The 26,154-nt window shown below is 39.2% G+C and overlaps 1 protein-coding gene across 2 annotated transcripts in view; it reads right to left on the reverse strand.

Moving 5' to 3' along the window:
• TNKS2 (tankyrase 2) overlaps positions 1–4,668 on the reverse strand; it is a 30,853-nt gene extending 26,185 nt beyond the window's left edge. For both annotated transcript variants that reach the window (XM_069864323.1, XM_069864322.1), the window contains exons 1-4: positions 4,467–4,668; positions 1,540–1,764; positions 509–604; positions 161–197 (exon numbers count right to left, since the gene is read on the reverse strand). In XM_069864323.1, coding sequence (XP_069720424.1) covers positions 161–197; positions 509–604; positions 1,540–1,764; positions 4,467–4,668 — 560 coding nt within the window. The remainder of the gene's footprint in view (positions 1–160; positions 198–508; positions 605–1,539; positions 1,765–4,466) is intronic.
• Positions 4,669–26,154: the final 21,486 nt, after the last annotated feature.

Consider the following 26,154-nt stretch of genomic DNA (forward strand, 5'->3'; position numbering starts at 1 on the left):
CAAAAAGGCATTCATACAACTATTTTTGTAGCTTTATTCACAGATAACAGCTAATGTTTAGCATCAAGGTGGCATGTCAATTCAAAAGCCAATATATATATTCATAACATACAATTATGAAAATATAACTAAATTCCAGATATCTTCTAAACATGCATACCTGGCACTCTCCAAGAGTTCATCTTTCTTGTATTCACCTGGAAGACAAAAGGGATTTTCTTTAGTCATTAAACAAATGCCAATATACACGAAGTTCACTACTTATCTTTCTCTTCCAAAATTCCAGAGAATATAAGTGCTAAAAATTTGACAGGGCATTACTGAACTAGCATAATAAACTATTTAGCCAGAACATGACCCATGACTGAGATGATGGCCATACAGGAATTTCTATTTAGAATAACCAAACAGAAGTTAAAAGTAATACCAGAAAGACAAATCCCTAAATACTGCATTGCATTCAGTTGACTGTTATTCATCATAACATAATCTAAATATTATCACTTACCAGTCAGCACTGCTTTTGCAGATGGGTCTGCTAAATCCAAAGCTGTTCTTCCATCTGTGTTCCGGATGGTTGGTTCCGCACCATGCTGCAGCAGTACTACAAAATGCCAAAGTTTTCCATGAGAAAGCAATTCTATAAGACAAGGCTTACGAGACATATCATTACTGTAAGCCAAAAGCAACAAAAGAAACATTCAGTTACTGATCCTACCTTCCCCTCTCAAATTTTTGATGTCAAAATTCCTTAATGTCATCTGTGAACAGTTTAACTACTGAAACATGCCTAGGCACATTTTATGAGAGAAAGTCAGAGTAGAAACACAACAATCACAGGCTGGCAGGAGGCAATCTCAGTTGAAAGACGGCATCACAAAAAACTACTTGATATCAGCTCCAGAGCACGCTGCCTCAAATCCACAAGTGGCTATGCCCTAAACTGTATACAGCAGTAGCAGTCCAGGCACCTTGCACTCATACTGCAGACGAAACTGCAATGGAATATATAAGGCTCTCCACATATGCTCCTTAATAAATTAAATGAGAACAAAACACACAATCAAAAAAATCAGTTTCTTGACCTAACTTTCTGGCTCTTCCCAACTCTTAAGAACTGTGTAGTCAAAACAAGAGATCAATAGAATTGAAGTTTAGCTCCTATCCTTAACTAATTTAATGTGGCAGAATGAATCCATTATTAAAACCAGTTTTGTTCTCTCCACTGCACTGTAAGTAGCAGCAGAAGGCAGCAAAGGAGTCTAGGCTGAAGTAACAGAGAATCTAGGTCCATCATGTCACTCTGAAGTTCCTTCCTTATGACATCAATTTGAACCTTTTTACCCGGGTAGTTATCAAAAATAGATCTCAAAATTCATTTCTTACAGAACTGGCATAAGAAATGGAGTTTATGAGAAATTTTTAGTTTTAACACTTATATCAGCTACAGCTTCAAAGTAAAAATGGTCTTTAAAAGGTTCTTGATTTTTCACAGTGAAAAGAAATGAGTCAGTCACAAGAAGAGTGGGAGAAAATTACCAATGCAGACATCTGTCTTGCCCTTAATGGCAGCTTCATGAAGGGGAGTGTAATTCCAATTATCTCGAGCATTAGGATCTGCACCATGCCGCAAGAGAAGATTGACAACTTCAGCGTGACCAAAAGAACAAGCGTTGTGAAGAGGAATGAGTCCTCCATCATCTCGTGCGTGGACATTGGCACCGCTTTGAAGTAAATATTCAACTACATCCTTCCGACCAAAACCTGGAAGCAATAAAAGGAGGAAAGGTGTCAGGGTGGAATAAGAGAATTTCCTGCCCCACTCACAGAAATTAAAACAACAAACTTAAATAACAATCACAGCTGGCATTCTTTACTAAAAAGGCATTTACACACTAAGGCTATTTATGAAACCCCTAAAAATTAGATTAAATTCAGTAGAAAAATAATATTCAAGATTACTGTAACAATGAATATATTGATAGGTCTCCCACAAGTCAATGGTTTCTTCAAAAAATAACAAAAAGAATAAAACACTGACAAAATCTCTTTTTTAGTCATTTCACATGGCTATTAAACTGAACAATATTTTGTATGATACCCTGCCAACCCACAGGCAGTATGTGCATGGACCAACAGATAAGCCCTGAGAGCAGTAAGGATAAAAGTGGCTACAGGCCAGTCCATGTACAATTCATATTATTAAAAAAATTAATATAATACAATAAGTATTTTACAGAAACACATTGCTTGTTTTTGAAGAAAAGCAAGTAAGCAGCAGCACAGGTCTCTGGTTAAAACTAGAAGCATGGCTATTTGCTTTCTGATGGAACAACTAACCTAACGGGCAAAGTTTGCATCTTTGAAATGATCCACTAAGAAAACCCTTAGGGACATAAGTTTATCTGAGACAATTTGCTGTTGAAGAAATTTATTATGAGAGTATATACAACCACAATTTAGAGATTTTCATAATGCCTATTTTCAATGATGCCCAAAATGGCTATAAATATTTGATCAAGGTTGAAGCCCAAAAGTGCTTTTATACATTCCGAGGCACTTTTTACAAACCTGTCATTCAAGTTGGTACACAGCAAAAACAAAAAAATGTACCCACTTGTACATTTGGAGCTAGGAATATGTCATAAATAAAGTATTTGCTCTTATAAGCCAATTCTATAGCTACTGCTATTTAACTTCAGCTATATTTTGCACATTTATATAACAGCAAATAAACAAGGACCACAAATTTACCAACAGTGTCTATGTTTTCTGTAATATCTTCACAAGAGGCTAGAATGACTTAGGACTTCCGCCTGTAGCCATTATGCCCATCACCTCACATTCCAAAGGCCACTGCATACAGAAACCCCGCAAAGGTTTCATGATCACCTTGGGTCTCAGGGGCTATTAGGGGAGGTAAGATTTACATCTCAGTACGTATGAGAAACGTGCCAAGAACCTTCTAGGAGTAACCCATGTGTGCAAGGCTTGCTTTCCTCACTTTTAATACCTGAGTCGCAAAACTATTTCCTGCAGAGATCAAGAGCCCGGTGGAGATAGAAGTCTTGAGTTTTTCCCTCACAAGGAATCAAAACACACTTGCCAACCGCAGTGATACTCAGATTGTAGCAAATTTACGTGTTACTACAGAGCATCTACAGAACTTCAACAGGAGGCAGAAGTCCTGCAACCACCTAGTAACCAGAGAGCATTTCAGTGACAAACCCACAGAGGCATATGAGAAGTGTGGGCGTATGGGTTACAATGGAACTTTTCAGTTCTAGTTCATAGAATCATAGAATAACCAGGTTGGAAGAGACCCACTGGATCATCGAGTCCAACCATTCCTATCAAACACTAAACCATTCCCCTTAGCACCTCGTCATACATAAATGTACCTCAAGCAGTGGAGGAGTGTTAGAGCAAGAGATTACACAAGTATTTTATACATGTTAACTGGAAACTTTTGGCATCTCCTACAGTCTTTTGAGAGAAACAATTAATTTCTCTGTATCAAATGTAGACAATGACTATGGCCTCTCCCATTTGCACACCAACCTCTTTTACATTATAAATCTAACAACTACATGAACTTATTGTTATGCATTTTTTAAAGAAAAAGCTTTCCACAGATCAGGAGTTCTTTTTTTAAAGTCAAGACAGACTACTCCTGTCCATAACTGTTTTCCTCTGACAAGATATTTTCAGTTGTCTCCCGAACTCTCTTGTCGATTGTTTCTTGAATCTGTGAACTGCAGCTGCCCTGAAAAGGCTTTCAGGAACCTGGACCTGTTAAGTGTACTGCATGCGACAAGTACACCTTAATTAGAAACTTTTGCAACAACAACTCAGCGAAGACAAAAACATCTTTATTGGTATCCATATTATTTAGCCGAAAAAAAGCTGCTGTCTCCTGGGGTCATACACCTAACGCTGCCATCAAATCAAAACGGGCAAGACACAGGTGGGATACAATATCCTGGCCTGTCACCAGCGAAAGCAGTTCTGTGATGTCAGCTGTCTCCGTATTTAAGCCCCAAATTTACAAAGCCCATTCGCTAAAGGTAAGAACGCAAAAAGCTTGGAAAGGATGTTATACGGCAGGGATCCTTCACGGGTGAAATTCTAAAAGCGAGCAGGCCGGCTGCCATCCACGGGGACAGCGCCCGGGACGGGCCACCCGTCCGAGCTCCCACGCCAACAGCCTAAACCTCGCTTCAGACCGTCCCCAGCGCCAGCCCAGGCGGCACCAGAGCCAGCCCGCGGCTCACAGGGAGGGCGGGCGGGCGGCCAGGGAACTCGGGAAAACCGGCGGGAGGGAACAAGGGACACCCGGCGAGAGGGACACAGGAGGTGAAGAGGACGCCCGTCGGGAGCCGCCCAGGCCCCGCCGCGCCCAGGCCTCCCCGTGCGGGCCCTCGCGCCCCCTCGGGCCCAGGCAGCGGGCCTCACGGCGCCGGTACCTGCGGCGAAGTGCAGCGGGCTGGACTTCCTGCCCGCCGTGTCCCGGCCGTTCACGTTCTCGGGCCGCACCAGCCGCTTGACTCGCTCCACGTCTCCGTTCCTACAGGCCTCGAAGAGCTCCCGGGCCGGCTCCGCCGCCACGCCGCAGCCCGGCACCTCAGCCAAGGCGGCCGCGCCCCCCGCACCCCGCCGCCCAGCCATGCCGGGCCGCAGCCCGGCCGCCGCCGCCGCCGCCGCCACCGCCGCCACCGCCCCCTCCGCGCCCGCCGCACGCGCCGCTGGGCGGAGCGCCAGGACCGGCGCGGCGGAAGGATCCGCAGCAGCCGCGACACTGCCAGACTCGCTGCGCAGGCGCGGGGAGGTGAGCACGCGCGCGGCATCGAGGCGGGGCCCGGGGCGCCCCGCCCCGCCCCTAGCTCGCCGCTGGGTCCTAGCGCCCCAGTCCCACCGCACGGAGTTCCCGTCGTCTCAAGTTGCTGTTCCTTTGCTCTTCTTTGCTCAGCTTGCTGGTGCGGGTTACTGCCGAGCAGTTCTGCTATAGAGTTTTGTCAGATTTGGTGAGAAGGCGCGATAAATGCTAGCACTGGCGTGGTCTGCCCTTAATCTGCTGCCCACTCCTTTTTTAAGTGGAGATTTGTAGCACAAAAGTCGAATACAATTAGTCCAGAAGAACAGAAACGTTCCTTTGCTGTTTACAGTAATTAAATGTAGAAGTCACAACCTCTGAGGGCTGGGTTTTTTTCCCCTGTAAAACGTTGAAGACTGCATTTTGGTGCTAATAATTTCACGATGTAATCAAAATGCTGACATAGGTACCTGCATAGTAAAATAATGTTACTCAAAAGGACGTTAAGTGCATACTGCCTATGAAATGGAACATACACAATATAAATTATGCAGTTTTCTTAATCTCAGCAGATCTGGAAAATGCTGTTGCTTGACTTAACCAATTCAAGGTTTCAGAAAGGAAGAGAGAGCATCTTTCTCCCTCTTGTACACCTTGCAGGCTTCATGGGGAAGCTTGAGCTCAGGTAGGGCTAATGAAGGGATTTATTTGGTAATTTTGAAATGTATTTTTCTACTCGTGCCATAATAAAACACTTCGGCAAAAGTAGTTGAATGGTGTTGGTAGCTTTCTATTCCAAAGGCAGGAAAAATAATTGCCTCTAAACTCAACTGGACTTGCAGACTCTTGCAATACTAGTAAATTAAACGGCTTAAGAACCTAGAAAGACATCCAGCTGCTGATTTGTACAGTCTAGTGGCATCCCTTCTGTTAAACATCTTTGTCTCTGGAACAAGGCAGTTACAACCAAGTTACCTGCCTTTGGTCCATGCTAACGCTTAAACTGTGACCAAGAATGTTTTTTTGGAATTCACTAGCTGTCCCAGGCCAAATGGTGCTACAGTAAGAGGTTGAGGTTCAATGCCGGTGTCTGTATCCTGGCTCTGTTTAGTTTACCAAGTTACTCTTAGCCACAGTAGAAGTGTGACAAAAAAAAGTGGCCAGCACAGGGGTGGGAAGCTTTGACAAACACATGCTGACTTGGTTACATGTATTTTCTGTCATGCCACCGCTTTTCTCCCCAACACCACTTAAATTATAAGCTGTGTTAAGCAGGTAAGGAAAAGTCAGGCTATGACCAAAGTCCCTCTGTCAGCTTTGTCACACACATGTTATTCATCCACTGCTTTGCATGTAGCCCTAACGTTCTAGCATAAACTGTCATCAAATGTGGCTCATAGGCTTTGCAGCCATCTCTGACCTTCCCAGCATCTCCAAAGTATGCATGATGAAAATTGTCCCTTCTACATACAGGCTCCAAACACTAAAAACAAGATCTGCAGTGCTGACATTTCTATCTTTTATGAGACCTATTAGCTGGAAAAAAAAGCCTTCTTCAGGCCTATAGCAGAGTAAATATGAATTGACTTGAAGTTGGCTGCTTCCATTTCAAAACTGAAGAAGGGATTGTATATTGAAGTATCTATGTACATACAAACACATGCTGCTCCCCAGGTCTTCTAAGGAACTTTAAAACTAGAACGATTTTTCACTAGTTCTCTACAAACTCTGTATTTCTTTCTTTGGTAGAAGCTATTATCAAATGCTAATGGAAGACAATTTATGTGAATTAGAAAAAGAGCACAATTTTAAAATATATTTTTATTCTGTGTCTAAAGCAAAGAAGCTCCTCATACTTTTCACATCATTATACCAAAAAGACACTATTATTCTAAATTACTTGTATCATGACTTCCTTTTCCCGTACAACTTCCTGATAGCTCAAGTGTAAAACTATGGCAGGTCTCTGTGAGTGGAAAATAATTTTGAATATATGATACTGTAAGAGCAGGATTCAATTAAACTTGAATTTAGCGAGTCAAAGACCCTCAGTATACTTTAGGATTGGTGTATCAATAGCCTTCACATGGACTTTTGAGATTCACATAATGTAAAATAAATGTACTTGTATTTTACCTGCATGTTTATGTCTTTCATGAGAAAATAATCTGTAAAATTCAGTGGTTTCCTCCAACCTTCTGTACAGCAGTATGAATAGAAAACCATAGCTGAACTATATAACAATCCCACCCAACGTATGTGTTGAAGCTTTTTCTAGAGGGTGTGGAGGTTATAACTCACCTGTTATTAGCAGCACCAGGCAAGAGGTTCACTCATTAACAGCTCGAAAGCATTTGACTGGTGTTTGGTTTGGGGTTTTTTTTTTGGGTTTTTTTTTTGTTTGGTTGTTTTTAATTTAATTTATGATGTAGCAGTAGCTTTTTCCCTTACAGCACACTTATGTTAGTGGCATGACCTGGCCAACTAGTTACACGGCAGTCTTTGAGGAGAGTTTGAAGAGTTTGTTTAGAAGCATGCTTGGCTGGTCGCTAGAGGGCAGAAAAGAAGAAAAAAGAAAGAGGAAGAGAAAAAGGGACTCGGGGAGATTAGGAGATTAAAGTTTGTTTATGGTCAGAGAGATTGTCCATGCCGATGTGCAAGGCAGCTCATCAGGTTTAAGACTTTCAGCTGTCAGCCCTTGATTTCATGAGTATTTCTCAGCTCTTTCTAATTGATCCCTGCAGTGGTTTGCCTTGCTCTTGGAAGAGAAGGAAAATGCTAGCATTAGTGTGGCATTTGAAGTGTTCAGAAATTTAGTTTATTCCAAAAGAAGAATGATTTAGAATTTATTCATTTTGAAGTATTTCAAGATGAGACAGGGAAAAAAACCTCCAACCAGCAAGGATTAAAGCTGTACACCATGAAATAATGAAATGTGCCTGTAAATAAAATGAGTCTTGTTTTAATCACTAAATTTTTTAAATCTACAAATAGAAATTTTCTCAGAGTAAGCTACTTGATTTTTTTTTACTAAATTGAGAGTGGCTGATGAGTTTAAGAAATAAGAGCTCACTGTAAAATCGAAGCAGTACAGGTTGTACAACGGTGGATGTTAATACAAACAGATCTTTAAAGGAACTTACATTCTTCCTTCCCCTTCTCATCCCATCTACCAACTACTTTGACTAGTTACCTTAAACAAGCATGAGCTTGTTCCTTTCCTCTGCCAGTCACTCATCTGTAGTTAGTAGCATATTATATGTGCCAGCTTTGTTTTACCAGTAGATGGGGGTAAAGTGAAATAAATATAAAATGTTGGTTTGGAATAATGAAGGGGTAATAAATAAATAAATAAATAAAAGGAGACTTGGAGAAAGTGAAACACTGAGAGACTGAACATTGCAGAGAGGAGCTAATGCAGGGCCAAGTGGCCCCTCTAGGAGATGGGGAGATAGTGTGAGATGTTGACAAACTGTAATCTGGGCCATTTAGTTATCAAAATACTGTGAATGCAGCAACCAAGAGATCTGTTCAGGAGCTTGGTGGCCAGCTGTGGAGGTGGCTGTTCACATGATACGTTTGGAGAAGATTGTTTTTAGTGGTAGGAAGAAACTTGTGATACTGACACCAGAAGCACATAAAAGTGTATGAGAGTTTGTGGGAACTAGATTACACAGAAGAAAAGCCTTTAGTCCAGAACACTTGTGATTTCTTTAAAATGATTTGCTGCCAGAGATGACTAGACAGACGCGTCTAGAGGGCTTAAAGGGAGCTTTTGTTTGTATTTCTCTAGTGCCTGGGAATGGATGAATTATGTGTGTGTGACAAAGCTGACAGAGGGACTTCAGTCATACGCTGACTTTTCCTTGCACTGGGAGGACAGAGAGCTTTTTTAAGAGCATAGGCTCTACATGTGCAAAAGAGAATTACACAAGCTGCCAGCATGGGAACATGGCAGAGAGGAGTGGCATTGACTAGGGATGTTAGCAAAACAAATTAATTTGTATCTCAAAAAGGTACAATGCTATGTAAAATTTAAAAAAACCAAAAAAAGACAAACTAGAATGTCTATCCAACCTGGACATATTTGGCTTTTCTGAGCTGACAGCTACTTATGTTATAGAGGTCTAGAACTGACTGGGATGGGAAGTAGTAATTATCTTGGAAAAATCATCTTAGAGGGAGACAATTTCAGAGGAGCAAGAACTTGTGAGAGAATGTCTTTGCATTTAAGTTGCAGTTCAAGTGACATTATTTTCACAGAATTCAATATTAGTTTGCAATCCTTTTTGCAACTGGAAAAAATAAAAATGGCTTTGGGGAGGTTCAGGCATCTTCACAATCTATCTTGGGCATTTAATGGAAGCGTCCAGGTCTTCCAAGTAATGAACAAAGCAGGCAGGTTTCTCACTGCTGTATTCTTAATTGCCCTCTGAAGCACTTCACCTCTTTCCATTGATGATATAAGAAGCTTATACTTTTAATTTGGATACCTAAATTGATTGCCTATTGTATGCAATGTAAACACCATACAGGTATGTAGTGTAAAGGAAATCAAAGAAGCAACTAAATATGACGTTTTTTAAAAAAAGTAGTAATGTACTAATGGAAGGCTCCCACTGAAAAACAGGTCATGGTACTGATTCAGAAGAGGAATTGTGATGAAAAGAAGGAATGTCGCTGCAGTAGTATTAAAATCAGTTATACAAACATTAAAATCCTAGGACTTAATGTGAAGAATATATTTATGCAGATTGTTAACTGAGCGACAGAAAATAGGAAACCAGTTCAAAAGGTTAACAGGATCAAACTGCAATGGTCATAAATTGCAGGTAAAAACAATACAAATGAATAGTTTGGGTTGGTTTTTTTTAAATAGTGGGTTTTTTTTTAATAGTCTTTTTTTTTTAAAAAAAAGGAGGAATATGAGAAGTGAGCACAGTTACGATATGTCCTGCTATGCATAAGTTATCATGGATATAAACCAACACATGACAGCTAGAAACTTCTCCTTTGATATGATTTTTCCAAAATCTTATCACTTGTTTTAGCCAGTAGTCATGTCTCAAGAAGGGCAGAGTACATTTTGCCAGGGATATTCTTGTGAGAAAAGAAGTTTTACAATCCATTGGAATAATTCTGTTCCTGCAAGTAAGGTTTAAAATCTGCATCCACAGATATTTTTGCCTGTAACAAATAAATCTCAGAAGACTCAGACATTTATCAGTTAAGCATATTTGCATTCCTACCTGAATGCATTTAAGGGATTAATCCTCATTTAAGGAACATCTTCTATTTAATTTCTTTGTTCCATGAGTAAATTGAAGAGAGAAATTGTTTATCAGACCTCTCAGACTGAAGCAAAATAGCACAACAGCTGGTTAGACCTTTAATTTCATGTAGAATTTGGCCTAATAAAACTTAGAAAACCCTGGGTAGTCAAAAATTTCTAAAGTATTTCTGTATTTGAACTGTCTTAAGAGCCAACTAAATTGCAAAACTGAATTAAAAGTAATGAATTTGGATTAATTTTGAGACTGCCACATATGTCTCTATTTTTCTATGTATTACCTGGCTAAGCGTGTGCAAGAAAACCACATTTTCACTGATGCTATACAAAAGGTTTGTTGGATTTCTGCACTAGACTATATTACTACAAAGATTCGGTGAGTATTTAGCACAATGATGGGCACTGAAACATGACAGCAAACTAACTCCATATCTGTAGCAGGTATTTTGTATTACTTCTACATAGGCTGCAGGAATAGAATAATCCTTATTCTCCAGTAATTCATTGGCTGATTATTAATGGTGTGTTGGAAGAGACCTTACAAGCTACAAGTACTGATACATTACCAGAGTACTGTTTAACTGTTTTAAGTTTTATACTTTCATTTGGATTTCCTTTTAAATGCAGGTTCACAGAATTATCAAGTGGTCAAGTGAATTACATGCCTTTAAACTGCCTATTAAAAATAGCTATTAAAACATTTTAAAAGTAAAATGGCTTTGGCATCAGTGCCACACACATAAAACCCAAGTGTAAAGCAATTTTAAAATTGACTTTTTTTAATTGAAAGGTGAGTTAGTGTATTGTTAGACTTTGTTTATTGCCAATATTATGCATTTGAAGGATAGGAAAATATTAGCAAATTAAGTACTGTTGCTTTTCATCACAACTATTGTAAATGATGTACCATTATACATCCAATGTACCATTCACTTCTGTACCTAGAAAAATCTTTTCCTGACTTTTGTGTTTTACAGTAAGGGAGGTAAAAATCTGAGTGTTTTACTCAAATAGTTTATTCTAGGATTATTTCTGTGATCTACTTTCTGTAATTCTTCATAAGCAACTGAGCCATTTATTCTGTATAGATTATAAAAAGTCTTATAAAGACATAATCTTATGTCTTTAGTGATTCATGGAAAATATTTTTTTCCATTAATTCCACAAAATGACCTTTTTTTTTTTCTTGTATAGAACATACCTTAATTTTTGACATGTTGCCTTATGGTCTCTCTCAAGATCATGGTTACATGGTGCCTAAAAGTAGTAAATAGTAGTGCTTGTATTTCACCTGGGTATGTGATTATTTTGCATAGCATGTACCCACTGTGTACTTGGCCAGTACAGCCAGTGCCTAACACCTGATAAATTCCTCTTCAGACGGTGATATTTTTGAGTGTATAAGGTAATCTGTAATGTCATGAGGTTTTTTAGCTCTCTGTGAATTATATTTAAAAGTTATCCTTTTTGTATTTTAGAGGTGACCAAAAAATGTCTATAAAATTAAAAAATAGGCCTGTTTTACTTTACAGAGTTGCATAAATGCTTCATCTTAACTATTGCTGTTAAGATGATTTCATTTCAACCGCAAGGTTACTTGGGGCTAAAACTAAATATATCTCAGGTTCTATCACTCTGGCGTCCCTCCAGGAGAGTGAGTGGTCATCCTTCTCTCTTTCCCTCATCTGGTTAAGCCCTTTCATCTTCATGATGGGATCTCAAAGTACTTTACTGAAGGAGTTTCCTACCTCACTTCACCGGTATGTGTCCAGTGGGAACCTATTTTACTTTCCAGAGATACCTCACAACCCCAACTATTTCAAAACTGGAAATGGATCAGCTGAACGGAAAGTTAGATTGTTGTGGAGGTAGTTGGCATGATTAAGATCTTAAAACCTTAAATACATCTTAAATGCTATCACTACCCAGTATAATAAATGCCCCATAGGCATGCAACAGTGAAATTGCTTTCTCCTGGTAGATTAGTAACTGTTGTTCTTCAGAAATAATTTCACTGATGATCCTTTTTCTGTTGTCTGGATAGCTAATGCAGCAGAGCCACTGCTGTCATTCTTGATATTGTCCATGTACAGAAACTCTTCAGTGTGGACCAGAATAGCCCTTCTAGTGTAGATGAGCACATAGCATCCAGCCGTTTTTGTGTCCCTCTTAGCCTGTAAACAAAAATCCTATGCAACAGATAAGTATTGGACAGAAATTGGCCTTGTTTGCATTTGATATTCCTTGAAAAAAAATATAAATAAAAGGAATGTGTTCTAGTTCCTAAGGATCTTTAATTGCAGGCAAACAAATAATTTTTATAATTTGAGTTAGTTTGATGCAACCAGCGAAGTCCCTCGTGTCAGCCATGTATTCAGAGCAGTGCAAAGCACTATAGAACTCAGGGCAGCATATGCAGGAGAGTACACAAATGGCTCAGGGACTTTCTTCTCTGTTCAGACACTTTAGACTATACTAGTATATAATTTTATTAGGAATATCAGTTTTCCATTTTATAGCTAGATTGAATCATCTGAAAGAAATCTGCTTGCTTTAGCAAAGATTTGAGTGACCAAAGTGCAGACCATTCTTACCAGAACAACTAATACATGCCTGCCCTTATGCTACTAGGGTTTTATTCAAGACAGATTGATGACAGTAAGGGAACATCAGAAGGCCTTGGGAGTCCTCCAATTTAGCCAAAAGAGCTTTTAGCAAAATTAACTTGGAATCAAATAGAATCATATTTTTTCTGAGCTGTTCTCATTTGGCAGCTAATCAGGTAACTGATAGGGCAGCTCTAAAAAGGTGGATACACCTCATGGAGAGTAGCAAGTAGAAACTGCCTCTGGCATCTAACAGCACAGCAGCACCAGCTTCTGGAGTAGAATTGCTTTGCTTTGAGTAGAGATCCCAGAGGGTCCTGCAGGTGATGGCTAAGAGCTGAATCAGCAGTTTTTCCCCTAGATGGCCAAGCTCTGGCTATCAAAGTATTATGGTATTTTGAATAGTCATGTTGACTTAGAGAGAGATACTCACATAACAGGAAGTTCAGAAACATGCCTAAATGACTTGCTAGATAATCCTGGCAACCACTAGTCCCTTTAGGATAGGAAAGGAAACCAAAGGCTTTGCTTTGGGGTAGGCAGTTCTGCTGGAGGAGGCCTGAAGTTCTGCACAGGCAGAAGGCATAAAGATAGAAATAAATAAATAAAACATTAGTATTAGCTAGCAGTCCTCTGTACTGTTTTATTTATCTATGAACAGATTCATAACGTACTTTGATGCTGATCTCATAACATTCTTAAAAGGCATATTTAATAAGCCCCTGAAGAGAGGAATCAGTTCACATGAAAGTGGAGGCAATATGCTTTTGTATAGTAAGAAATTAAATAAGTATTTATGCTACTTACATCACTGATAAAAGCTATTGAAAACCATACTGGCTAAACCTCAGTTATGCATTAATGGCTGCCCTGCGACCACACTCTAAATCAACAATCTTGTCACTCAGATGCCAGCTTGAAAGTACAAGCTACGAGATGGTGTGAGCAGGTCTCTCAGCGCTGAGTTCAGCAGCTGAGGCCACCGAGACTGCAGGCTGCAACCAACCAGCAGCAGGATGGGTGCAAAGAGGGACAGGGAGTATGACACCACTGTGCAAACTCTTACAAAGAAGTATATATGTGGATATTTTGTCTTTTCTATGGAGGTAATTCACCTACAGAGATGGTAGAAGAGTTCACTCTAGGAATGGTAAAAGAGTTAACTCCAGAACGAAAGAGGAGTAAAAGGAGACGTGCTGCAAAGTGATATTAGAACCACTCAAATAGTTATATCGGCAGAATGGAGTAATCATAACTTGACTATTATTCTTGGTCTGAGCATCAGAAATGCATGAACTCAAAGTTAGGAGCTTGGCCTGTGTGGGAGAATAGTGTTACTCAAGTTCGATATCTGCATGTATGGATGGAAGTCAGCTTGGGACAACACTGAAACTCATCCTTTAAGAACGAGAAGCCTAAGGAACCAGATGTGACCTTTAGTTACTGAACTACTTCAGAAATATATTTCTTTTTTACAAAGAAACAAGGAATCCAAGTTTGTCTGTGTTTGTATTTTGAAATTGCTCAGTTACTGATTTTTTTAATTTCCAAGTTATGCTTTGTCCAAATACTTCAGACAGAGGATTTATTGGCAGTTATTTTTTCTTAGGCAATCTGCCAGTGTCCTCTTTTAAACTCCTGTTTCTGCTCCAGCTGATCCCAGCACAAATGTGAAGGCTTATGTGACTTCATACTCCCCAGACAGAGCTTCCAAACTTACATTGTGTAAAAGCTTGACATAGCACCTCTGTATCTATAATGGGAGGAGTTGTGTAAAGCAACTAGATATGTGGTTATTGTGAGTACTGGCAAATTCTGCTGCCTTTTTAAATCCTCGTATTCCGATATATCTTGGAATACAGTCTGTGCCATTTGGAAACCCTGCCTTCTGCCCACTCTTCAGGGAAAAACACTGCTGAGTGAAGAGAAACCAACACAAACATGATTGTACATTATGTGTCAAAAAGTGTCAAACCCAAAATTTTAAATTGGTTAAAGACCTTTACTTTTCAGGCCAAAATGACACCTTCATTTTGATAACAGCTACCATAGAAACATGGCTAAGAAATTACCTTGTACTACTGGACACAGGCTATTTTGTACATTGATCTTTTGCAAAACACGGGGCACTTAAAATTAATGGATGGAAACATGAGGATAAATGTTAACTTAAATGTTAACTAAGAATCCCAAACAATAAACCTCATTCAATAGATAAAAAACATCTTGGAATTTCAAAGGTAGGGGGGATTATTTTCACCAGTGTGATAATTTTCTGCACTTTATGGCTACTTGATTGGAAAATTTACATCGCTTCTCTTACAGGAAACAACAAGTTTGTGAAAAAACAAACAATAATACTTTTTCCAGGGACTGATTACAGAGGAGACAAAGACTTTCCATAATTTCTTGGTTTCTTGACTGGTATTTATTTCACATTCTGCTTTTCAATTCAGGAATCTTTAAACAGCTTACTAACTAGCAATTTTACCATCATGTCTCAGAAGTCTTTAAATCATGAAGTGATTAACAATGAAATGTATGGCAGAAATAGGGGAACTGGTTTTTATGTTTGCAGCTTAGCTTGGGCAGGTTGTGCTGTGCTGTGTTCAAACAGCGACTTGACATCAGCATTCACATTCCAGGCTAAATTCAGAAGGAATTCAAAGTAAGGCCACAGTGACCTGCAGTGACTTAATTGTACATGCTTTTGCTTTCTTATGTGCCTTTTACCAACTTGTATCACTCTCTCATATTTATCTGTATGACACTAACACCCTTCTGTTTTTAAATTGCCTCTGAATTTGATCTAGACCCTTTCCTTTAAAATACGTGTTCATGTTGTGCATTTGAGCTGCTGAATTGGAGCTTGTTTGCAGCAGAACCACTGACACGCAAACTTTGGTTTTACATTGGACATGTTAGCATATGTTAAGTCTAGTAGCACACTCACAATGAGGCACCGCTTCGGAGCTGACAGGCTGCTAACTTTTTAAGTTGCCTCTCAGATTAACTGAGGATATAACTGCTTTTACTTGTTTTTCAGGGCAAAGAAGTTTATCTGAAGTCCTGGTGTGGCTCTAAGGAAACCTCTTTGACATGACCCAAAATGAAAGACTCACTGAATCAATGCTTGGCTATCTGCTGTTAGCTGCAGGTGAGAGGAGGAAAGGGCAGTTCTCATCCCTTCCTCTCACATCCTCAGGGAAAGAATGGCAGGCTGAGTCCCCTATTATATTCCCTCCGGCAACCTGCCTTGCCTCAATTCTGTGATGAGTTTTCCACTGCGGAATGTTGTGTGGATGTGTGAGCCCAGCCCTGAGGCTGGCACACACAGCAGCCAGACATGCTCAGGACTGGTACAGCTCCTCTAACTGCAGGGACAAAAAAGAGCAGCATGAGAAGGAACAGGATGGCAGGAAAATGTACCTTTTAAAATGTCATGCACCATTTTAGCTCTCACCTTTTCCTAACATTTGTGTTGTATCACTTGAGGGACAAGGCAAAGGGAACAGAGCAAAGGAAGGGTAGTGGCCAACATCACCTCTGAATTGGGCCCCCTGTGCTTAGCACTTCTCAAGGACACTGAGAAGCTTTTTAAGATAAAATCCAAGAGAGAATTTCTGCCAGAATATGATGTTTGGATAAAATAAATGTGTCTACAAAAAACACTTAACAACAGTCAAAATATAGAATTCACTAAGACTTAACATTTCACTTCATACATAGCATATCTAAATAAAATAACTTTTGCTTAGTTCTATCTTGGCAAAGGTTACATTTAAATTATGACATATGCGATGAGAGAAAACGTTCAATGTGAATGGGCAGTGCTCTTTTCCAGTTCCTCTTTGGGGAAAGTGTTGGACACCATAGTGTAGTGCCATGTCAGTACCCATTCTGGGGTGCTGCTCAGAGACAAAACAAAGTCTCTGAGATATGGAGTCTCTAACTCAACTTATTTCAGCTGGCATCCATGTTTTTCATCACCATTTCTTCTTACTCTCTGCCTCCTGCTTCAAGTCAGATCCAGTTCAATAGACAATTCTAGACATTACTATTCAAAATTGCTCTCTGGCAGGAAATCAGTATCCCATTTTTCAGTTTTTTTGTTTTTTTTTTAAAAAAAGCAAACCAAGCATTTTCTCAGAATAGATACTTATATCTCTTTTACCCACTCAAAGCCACGCATACACTTTTTGGTGGATGAGTAGTCAGTTATCTGCATGAATGAAGTCTCATTGGGTAATTGAACTCATCTACTCATAAGATGTAAAAAGGAAGAAAACTGGTTTTAGATATGATGCTAACGTATCAGCAATGGAGTTTTGGTAGTCTTACCCTGCTAAAAGTATGCTGACTCAACATTTAAAATATTGTATGACATAACAGTGGCTCAAAGAATTTGACAGTAGTATAGCTATAGTTGTTGGAGTGTATATAGTGCAGTATATTTCTAAGTCTCCTTTTCTCCCTGCTAGAAAGTCTCGCCCTAGTTCCTTGTTTCAGATCTTGACCATCTGACTCTTTTGATAAGGCATGAGAACATCATCATTCAGCTGTGAAACTTACATCACTATTAATCTGCAGGACATGTAGCAGATTTGCTCTGCTGGTCTGCTGAACCACTTCTTTCATAAAAAATACAGACAGATAAAATAAATATTAGTCAACTCTTCTTGAAACTATCATAGTTTTTTTACGGTGTTTCTTTTCAGCATTGGAAGAGATTGGTGTTGGTTATTGCTATTCAAGCTTATTGAACAGAAACATGCATTTTCAAAAGAACCTTGGGCTTTGTTAAATTTGTGCAAACTGTTGTGGCTGTGGGGATGATGTACAGTGAAAGCAGAATTGTCTCAAAAATTGGAGCACATCCCACTGAATGGCTTTCTAAACATCTCCTTGTCCCGTCAAGAAAAGACTTGTAGTAAGAGTTTCAAGTGGAAGTTTCCACCCTTGTTACTGCTTGCATTTTAAGGATTACACACTGAGTGTGGTTAACATGGTTCAGGGAAAGTTATTCAGGAATATAGTTACTCTTTCAAACTCATATGGATGAACAAAGGAAATGATCCTAAGAACAGAGGGCCTCAAGACCCCATGAAAGCAAGAGGAATATCTCTGTTGACCTAGCTGAGAACCTATGATTAGAAATGTCAGCCAGCAAATCATGGAAGAGACCACCTATATTTAGATGGTAACAAGTTATTCATCACTTCACACTGGTTTGATGTGTTTATACCGGAGTAGGTCTCATTTTTTTTCCAGAAAATCTGCGGTTTTATTGGGCACAGTTGTTCTTAATCTACGTTGCATCCAACTCTAACAGGTTTAACAAAACAGAGATTAATGTCTTATTTTGATTAAAATGGTAGAAAGGTTTTGCGAATTTCAAACAGAATGTCTGAGTCCAGGAAGCTCCCTGCCTTGGACAGAATGGCCTTCACCTGCAGGAGGGATTGATTCACCTTTGGTTTTGTATATGGCTATCATAAAAAACAAGGCACAAGCATGAACTCGGAATGCAGTTTACAAAAGCTGTAGTCTGCTATAGGCTATAATATGTGTTTTTGAAGTTTTGCATGCCCTTTAAAAACACAGAGGACAAAACTAATGCTATTTTACCTGTAAAGCTTATGGCAAGGGATGCTAGAAGGACAGCATACTGGAAGAGACATTACATACCAATGAGTGTAAGGCTGATCTAGACCTTTTGATTAAGAAGCTCAATGGCAGAAGGCATGGGCATGTTCCTGTGCACAACATCTTTTTTATAGAGATTTGACAATAGTCAAGAATATGTTTAGACTTGTGAAGATTTAGGATGTAGCATATGAATCAGCAATCTTGTTTCTTGGTTGAGCAGATAATAAGTCATCACTTCTCTTCCTCTATCTGTACTTATGTTGTGTTACATAAAACGGCCAGGTATACTATTTATTTTCTGGTATTATACCTGCAAGGCATTCATAACCTGATTTTGGAGCTAGCAGCCATGATAAGGTGGTGTCATTTCTTAATAAGAGACATTCCTTTGACCAACACCCTATCCTGCTTTCAACATTGCTGTGCTATGACTAGCAGAGGATTTTCTCCTTAAATATGCCCTCCATGGGGTACTCAAATACAGACTATATGAATTATGAATATGGCTATTATCTGGAGAAGTCAAATGTGTAATGCATGATGGCAGTAATAAAACAGATACATCATTTATATGCTAACATTTTTATACGCAGGTGGAATTTATTTTCTCTCATGCTTACTGTCTTTATAGCTATCCTGAGGAAAAAAGCTACAAATGGAGCAATTTTCCTTTCCATTGGCAGACAGAGAGTTTTAAAACTTGGGTTGGATGGAAACAGATTTATTATGCTTTATTCTGTAAATATTTTACTTCCCTCCATTCCCTCACTTGCTCCCAAAGGACAGAATCACAACTCCCTCTCCCATAACGGCCAGTTGATATGGCCAGGCACTTCCTGGCTCAGGAGAAAACCTGCTTCTGCTGTCCTATCAGAAGGCTGCAAACAGCCTTCGCTGAAATCCATCTTTCTCCTATTAGAGCTGTGCAGCGTTGCATTCATAAATACACTGCAGAGAAATATACAGACATATGAAAAATGATCAGGAACTTTAGGATGGGCTTTTCCTAACCGAGGAGAAGGACATGAATGCCTTGCCACCTGTGCCTTGTGTTGTGTCCCATTTAATTCTCTGGGAAGGAGTCCCTGGTAGAATTCCTTGCTAAAGAAAAAGGTTGGAGTTTTGTTTTTTTTTAAATGGCTATGTTTCTAAGATGAACTGATGAACATTTATTCCTCAAAACATTCCAGTTTTGTAACAAATTTCTAAACCACCCCTGGTTAAGAGAAGCTTTTCCATTTTTACTAGTCTGGGAATAAAAACAGAATTCCTTTTCCTCTCCAACACACCCAATCCTTTCTTCAGAGATAAGTCCTCTAATAACTGCCCATACCCTTAAATAATACATTGTGACTTGTAAACATAAGTCAGTGTCACTGAGATGAGATCTGTGCTTTTGCAGCAGAGTGCAAATTAGATGAAGTTAGTGGCATGCGCTGTGAGTTGCCTGGTTAGCACCAAGTGGCTAAAAAGAACTAGCCAGGATGGATCTGTGTGGTTTAGGTTAGCATATGAGCAAACTTAAGTGGTTTGGAGCAAAATTTTGTTGGTGTGGCGTAAGAACAGCATGGTGAAAGAGCAGCTGTGGTTTTTTGCACTAGACGACTTTTTGATGGGCAACCAGCTTCTAGCTTACCAGTTTGAATGCTTAAGTGAGATGAGGCAAAGGCGTGAGGAAAATCTTAGTGGCTTTTGTTAAGCTAACAGGGCAATAAGTCATGGTAAAAGATTAAGGGAGATGAAGTGGAAGCGTGGTGAACCAGTTTAGTAGACTTGGAGCAAGAAGGTAGGAGAAGCTGAAATGTAAATTGACAGCATGAGAAGTCACACAACCAAAATGAGTTAGAAGAGATAAGAAGATGGAGGCAGCAACATGGGTGGAAATAAAGATGTGGAAGATTTTAAATATCAAAATTTAAAGTAAAAGCCTCCAAAGAGGTACAAAGGTGGCCTATTCATGAAAGTAAGCAAAACAAATGACTTGTGTATCAGCATTTTGGGGATTTTTTTTCCAGTTTTACAGGCAAATTTGAACAGGTGTCATTTGGAAATGGAGGCAGATGTTAAATCAAAAGTCCTGAAGGACTGAAAGAAAAATTGCAATAGTCTGTTTATAGAAGTGCAATATCCCTTCCATAGATGACTGGAATCATATACAAGAGAGCGAACGATTTCCAAACCTGCTGTATTTGGAAAAAAAAAGTGATAAAAAGAGAACCCTACAATGCACAAATAAAATGTAACTTACTGTATGCCAAAATAACGGCGAGATAACTGCTGTTTCCCAAACAAACCAAACAGCCTTGGAGAAATTGCACAAATGTCTATGTACCAACCTGTACAGAGGCTTTGCCACAGCAAACAAAGAAGTTCTGCTTGTGTTCTGTGTTTGATAGAACACCATGGATCTTGTTTAAAATCCTGAAATAAAGGCCAAGGGAAACGATTATTTCCCTTCATTGGTTACTTGTGAGGTGTGTCCTCTTTTGAGTCCCTCAATAAGAAAGCCTCATGGATTATTAACTGGAGTGAAAGCAGTGGGAGTCACCAAGATGGTTAGGGGACTGAAAAGTGCTGTACAAGGTGAAGCTGAGGGAGCTGAGTTAGCTCAACTTGTGGAAAGAAAGGCTAAGTAACTAGTGGGGCAGACTCCTACTAGTGAAAGAGGCAGTAGAGTGAAGATAGAGCCAAACTTTCCCATGAGATGTGCAGCAAAAGGAAAAGTGGCAGTGGCCACATGTTGCAGCAAATAAATTCCATATAGATAAGTAGAGTAGCGTGATTAAGCACTGGCACAGTTTGCCTAGAGAAGCTGTGGACACCGTCCCTAGAGGTATTAAAAGCTCAGCTAGACAAGCAACCTGAGCAGTCAGATCTGACTTTGAAGCTAGGCTTGTTTTCAGGAGGAGAGTGGATTAGGTCACCTCAAATGGTCCCTTCCAACCTCTATTATTCTGTGACTGTCATTCTCCAGAGAAGCAAGCAAGATTTTTCTCACTGATTAAATCCATTTTAAAGATTGCAAAACTTACTGTAAGCATTATTGCATATAAGGAGGAAGCACATTTTGACAGTAAACCCTGTGTTCTGAAAACTGGAATCCAAGAATGACCCAAGGAAACCAAGTTCTTGAAAATATGTTCTGCAGGCCACAGATCTCTCTACACTCAGAGGCCCTAACTACTTCTCCTTCCATTGTGGAACGAAAGAAGACTGATGCTGTTACAGCACTTGGATTGAAGAACTTCATTCTTTATATCAAATCTAAAAATGAAATTAATCTCTGCATGACATTTTTATGCCTATGAAACTAGAGCTATATATAATGTGTGTGTATGTGTATATGTATATATATCTGTGCATTGAAAATTGTTAACTAGGTCAGATCCTAGGCAACTCCATTTTTACAGCTGAAGTGATTAGAAATTAGACTAAATCAGAAAGAGAAAAGGTTCATTCATCTCTTAGACCTATGCCATAGGGGAGCTTTTTGCCCCACATAGCAAATCCAAGAAAAAGTTGACACAGAATTTCACTGTCCTCATTTCTAAGCTCTGTTCTTCTCTTGTGATACACAAGACAAGAGCAACCTTGTGAGAGAACCTAAAATACAGACATGGATTTTGTCTCTTGGGTGGCAGAACAAGAAAAGGAGTATTATTCAGACCCTTAAAAGGCTCCTAAACACTAGGTGAACATATTACAGACATTAGCTGGGCCTGCTGTCACATCCAGCAATGCTCATTCAGGACTAAGGTTTTTATTCAACGTAAGCCTTATGGGAATGGTAATCATATTTAAAAAATGATATGTCTTCTGCAAGGCTGTAAGGAATTTTTCACATATGGATAAAGAAATCACATTATTTCTTGAAAGGCCGCAAAGAATGAGAATGCTTCTCACATAGCTGATGGAAGTGTTTACTCAACCAACATTTTCTTGGTCACACAGGATTAAACATAAACCAAGTTGCAGAAAGCAGCATTTTCCTTACTGTTTTCCTTGGAAAAAGCTACTGATCAGCAGAGGGAATTCCTCCACACAGGAACAGGAAAAAGAATAAACACTGACTATTTGTACACAGCAACATGATTCATATTTACGAAACATTTGGTCGCATAATCTAAAGGTTCAACCTTATGGAGTGTGTGGCTAAAAAAATAAAGTTTCACCACAAAAAAAATAAAATAAATGTAATTTCAAAAAATATTGAAATACTCCATTTCTTTCAAACATGTAGGAGGGCCTTTGCATTCACAAAATCTGGTCTGTGTTCATAAGCCAGATTTAGATGCATATGTGAAATATATGTATGTATTTTATTTTCTGCACTCTTGTGAATCCTTCACTGAAAGTTCAGATTATTACAAGAACGAATACCTACATTCACGTTCTTCCTTCTTTCAGTTTTTCTTTCCCTTTTAACTCTGAGTAGCAGCAATTTATAATTAACATGGCTTTGTCTTTATTTCATCTGTTGCTTACTACATACAGCCAAAGCAATTGTACTTTTAAAAGGCTGCATTTTGCATAAAATCCGTTCAAGGGAATCTTGCTAGCAAAAAATCTTGAATTTAATATAATGACACTACACAAAACCTTTGAGCAGCAAGCATTTCCTTGCTTTTTCTATGTCAGTTGTTTCAGAAAGCAATGCATTTCTCTTGTACTATATATTTCCATAGCAGTGACTCATGTCATTGACTAATCTGTCATTAATCAGTCATAAAAAGATTAGACATTTGAAATCAATTTCTAACTTCTAATTCAGTCCAAAGCTTTCAGTTTCTAGGAATTTAAACGCCTTAAATTTAAATGCCTTTGAATTTAACCTTACAGTTTTCTTAGATCTGGCAAGAACTTTTGTTATTGACTTAAGAATAACCAGACCTGGACCTCCTGCCAGTGCCTAAAGATTTAGGCCTAGATTGTATCCTGGTGAGACCAATTATCCTTATAGTTGCTGTAAGAGGGCAAAAATCCCATCCATATTTGAAGAATTTCTCAGAGAATTTGGCTGCACATTGCTTGCCCCCTTCTGTGGAGGATGGGTGTTTTCTGCCAGGCAGATCCACAAAAAAGCCGTATTTCTACAAGCAAGTTGCAACTGGGAACAAATCAGATTTACTGTCCTGTTAAAGTCTGAGTTTTCAAATATTAATAATGAAATACCTGGAAAAGTTAAACATCGCAGAAAACTTACTGTTCCCATCTCCAACTTTACATAATTTTGCCTTTTAAAAAATATTTAATTTTATTTTTTACCTTCTTTCTTTCAGAGTTAAAGGTTTATTTCAAAAGCAGCATATCCCAAACAAACATGGTTTCGCAGCAATTTTGCTTCATTGATACCAACAAAAAGTGCTCTTGGAGTCTCCCACATTGTAGCAGTATCATGATGATAAAGAGGAGTTTTGTGGGCACTGGAATACTTTTTTTCCAGACTTCCTGTGCTTTGTCTCCTAACAAGTGGTCGTAAGTTAATGATGTCCACTTGGTGAGGAGATCCCAAAGGCTGGAAACTATTAGGTCTAGTTGAATCATGAGGAATGGGGTAATAAAAATTCTAAGAAGATTGGAAATTTATTTATTCTTCATAGGGACTGTGCCAATGCTGAAGAAATCTCCCAAACAACAATGGAGTTTCCCTGGACAAGCTTCCTTAGTATATATTTGCAACCAAAGTTCACCAAAGGGTTTTGAGAAGCAAGTATAGAAAATAAGCTTCTGTTAAGACTAAGTAAGACTTCTGCTCACTGCATTTCATCGGATAAATTACTGATTTTAAATTTTCAAAGGCTCACAAGCTCAACTCAGTTCAGACTCACAGACCTAATGGGCTGTGTCTGTTATCACAGATATTCTTTCATTCAAGCTCTGCTTCATTCACAGGTGTTAAGTGTTGCTGCAGCAAATATGTGCCAGCAAAAGAAGGTGGATATTTTCTAGTAACTTCAGCATTTTCCCTTTGGCCTAGCATTTGATTTTAGTCTCAAGCTAGATTGACCTGAGCTTCAAGCTAGCACAGTCTCGAGCCCCAAATCAAATTAAAAACTCCCCTGTTAAATTGCGTACTATAGCTGCATTGAGCTAGCATTGCTCTCCCACCCTGCAAACAGGAATAACTTTTCAAGGGATGCATTACTATGCAGTACAATGGAGATTCATGATTTTTTTTCTCTCTGGAATTTTTTCTCCTATAAATATGGTCATCACTTAACTTTGCTCTAAGGAAATGCTTGCTTATCTTTCTTTCCAAAGGCTTCAATTATATGCCAAAGGCCATTCAACTCTTTCTGTATCCTCTAATCCTATTTCCTTTCTTCCCTCCTGGAGCTGTGGGGGAGGACAGCAGAGAAGCACAGTGACCTGAAAGTAATAAAGTTAGAGTAAACCACAAAAACTTTAATGACCTAGTTTCAGAACACAGACTGAAAAAGCATCTCTTTCATTCTACGCTGCAATAAAATGACCAGAGCTAACAAATAGCAAAAGCAGCCCATTGCTTCCTGATGGCTGGCAGAAAGGCACAATCACTCATTACTTGCTCTTAGAGCTGCTGATTGAAAAAGCGTTGGTTGGTTCAGACAGGTGAAGAAACAGTGAGACCTAGACGGCTGTCAACATATAAAAGAATTCACTGTGGAGCTAATACCGTGTATTTGTCTTTGAACAGAACACTGTGAACCCAGTTGCCTCCTTGTCACTGAGCAACATCACTGAACATCTTGCAAAGCAAGCCTGTACCTTACATTGCCTCTGCATCAGGTAGGCTGAAATAGTATTTTTAAAAACATGCATTTAAAGTTTACCAAAACTATGGTGACTATACTAAAACTCTTTTTACCGTAGCTAACTTGTTGCAATTAGTTTCTTACATTTCAAGTGCAATGTTTTCAGAAAAAGACAAAGAACTAGTCTAGTAGGTCAATCAGGGTTTCCATATTACAGAAGCAGTCAGAAGCACAAACCCCTGTGATGGGGCCTAATTTTATGATCAACACTGCCTTTTCCTATATATACGTGCGTTTCTGCCATTGCTTCTACGTGCACCTACAAAGTCAGGAAAGCTGATACGCCACAAAGTACTGTGAAATGCACAGTAAAACAATGTGTTTTTTTTTTCTTCAGTGCTCCCAATTTAGCAGCCCTGCTTGAAAGGTAAGACAGATAGATCTACATTTTTAAGCTGCCTGTGACAGTAGAGCTGCCAAACTGAAATAACTGGAAACCTGAGCGCACTATAAAAAGCACAGCTAGAGAACCCTCATTGACAGTGCAAACTGGTGTGCTGCCTCAGATAACCCTGTCACTTTGCCTTGATGCAGAGATGTCTCCTCAGATGAGGAAAGAATTACCCTGGCTGTGCACAGCGCTCTCTGCTTGTATTGGCAACCCAGAAACTGGGACACCAGTCTGTGGCCATGAACGTGCTCCAGGTTACCAAGTAGGCACGAAGTTGCTGTATCCAGTCCATATTTACTGACTTGGGCAACTGTCTGCCTATGAAAGGTTCTGTATTTCACTACTGTTTTTTTGCTAAGCATATCACTTTAAAGAATCTTTCATAATGTTTTCAAAGTCAGGCAAACCAGATATTTTAACACAACAGGAACAAAATGTTTTCTTGCAGCAAACAGGGCAATGAGCTGCTACCTAGTAGGAGGAAAGTGTGTAGCAAAGCCTCGAGGTGACTCCTTTTGTGCATGCTTCAAGCATGGAATAAAATAATTTCCTAGGTCTCATTTAATGCCTGCCCATAGGTCATGTGATTTAGCACCCCCAGCTGCTGCATG

This window comes from Phaenicophaeus curvirostris, chromosome 9 (genome assembly GCF_032191515.1).
Source record: "Phaenicophaeus curvirostris isolate KB17595 chromosome 9, BPBGC_Pcur_1.0, whole genome shotgun sequence".
Taxonomy (NCBI): Eukaryota; Metazoa; Chordata; class Aves; order Cuculiformes; family Cuculidae; genus Phaenicophaeus; species Phaenicophaeus curvirostris.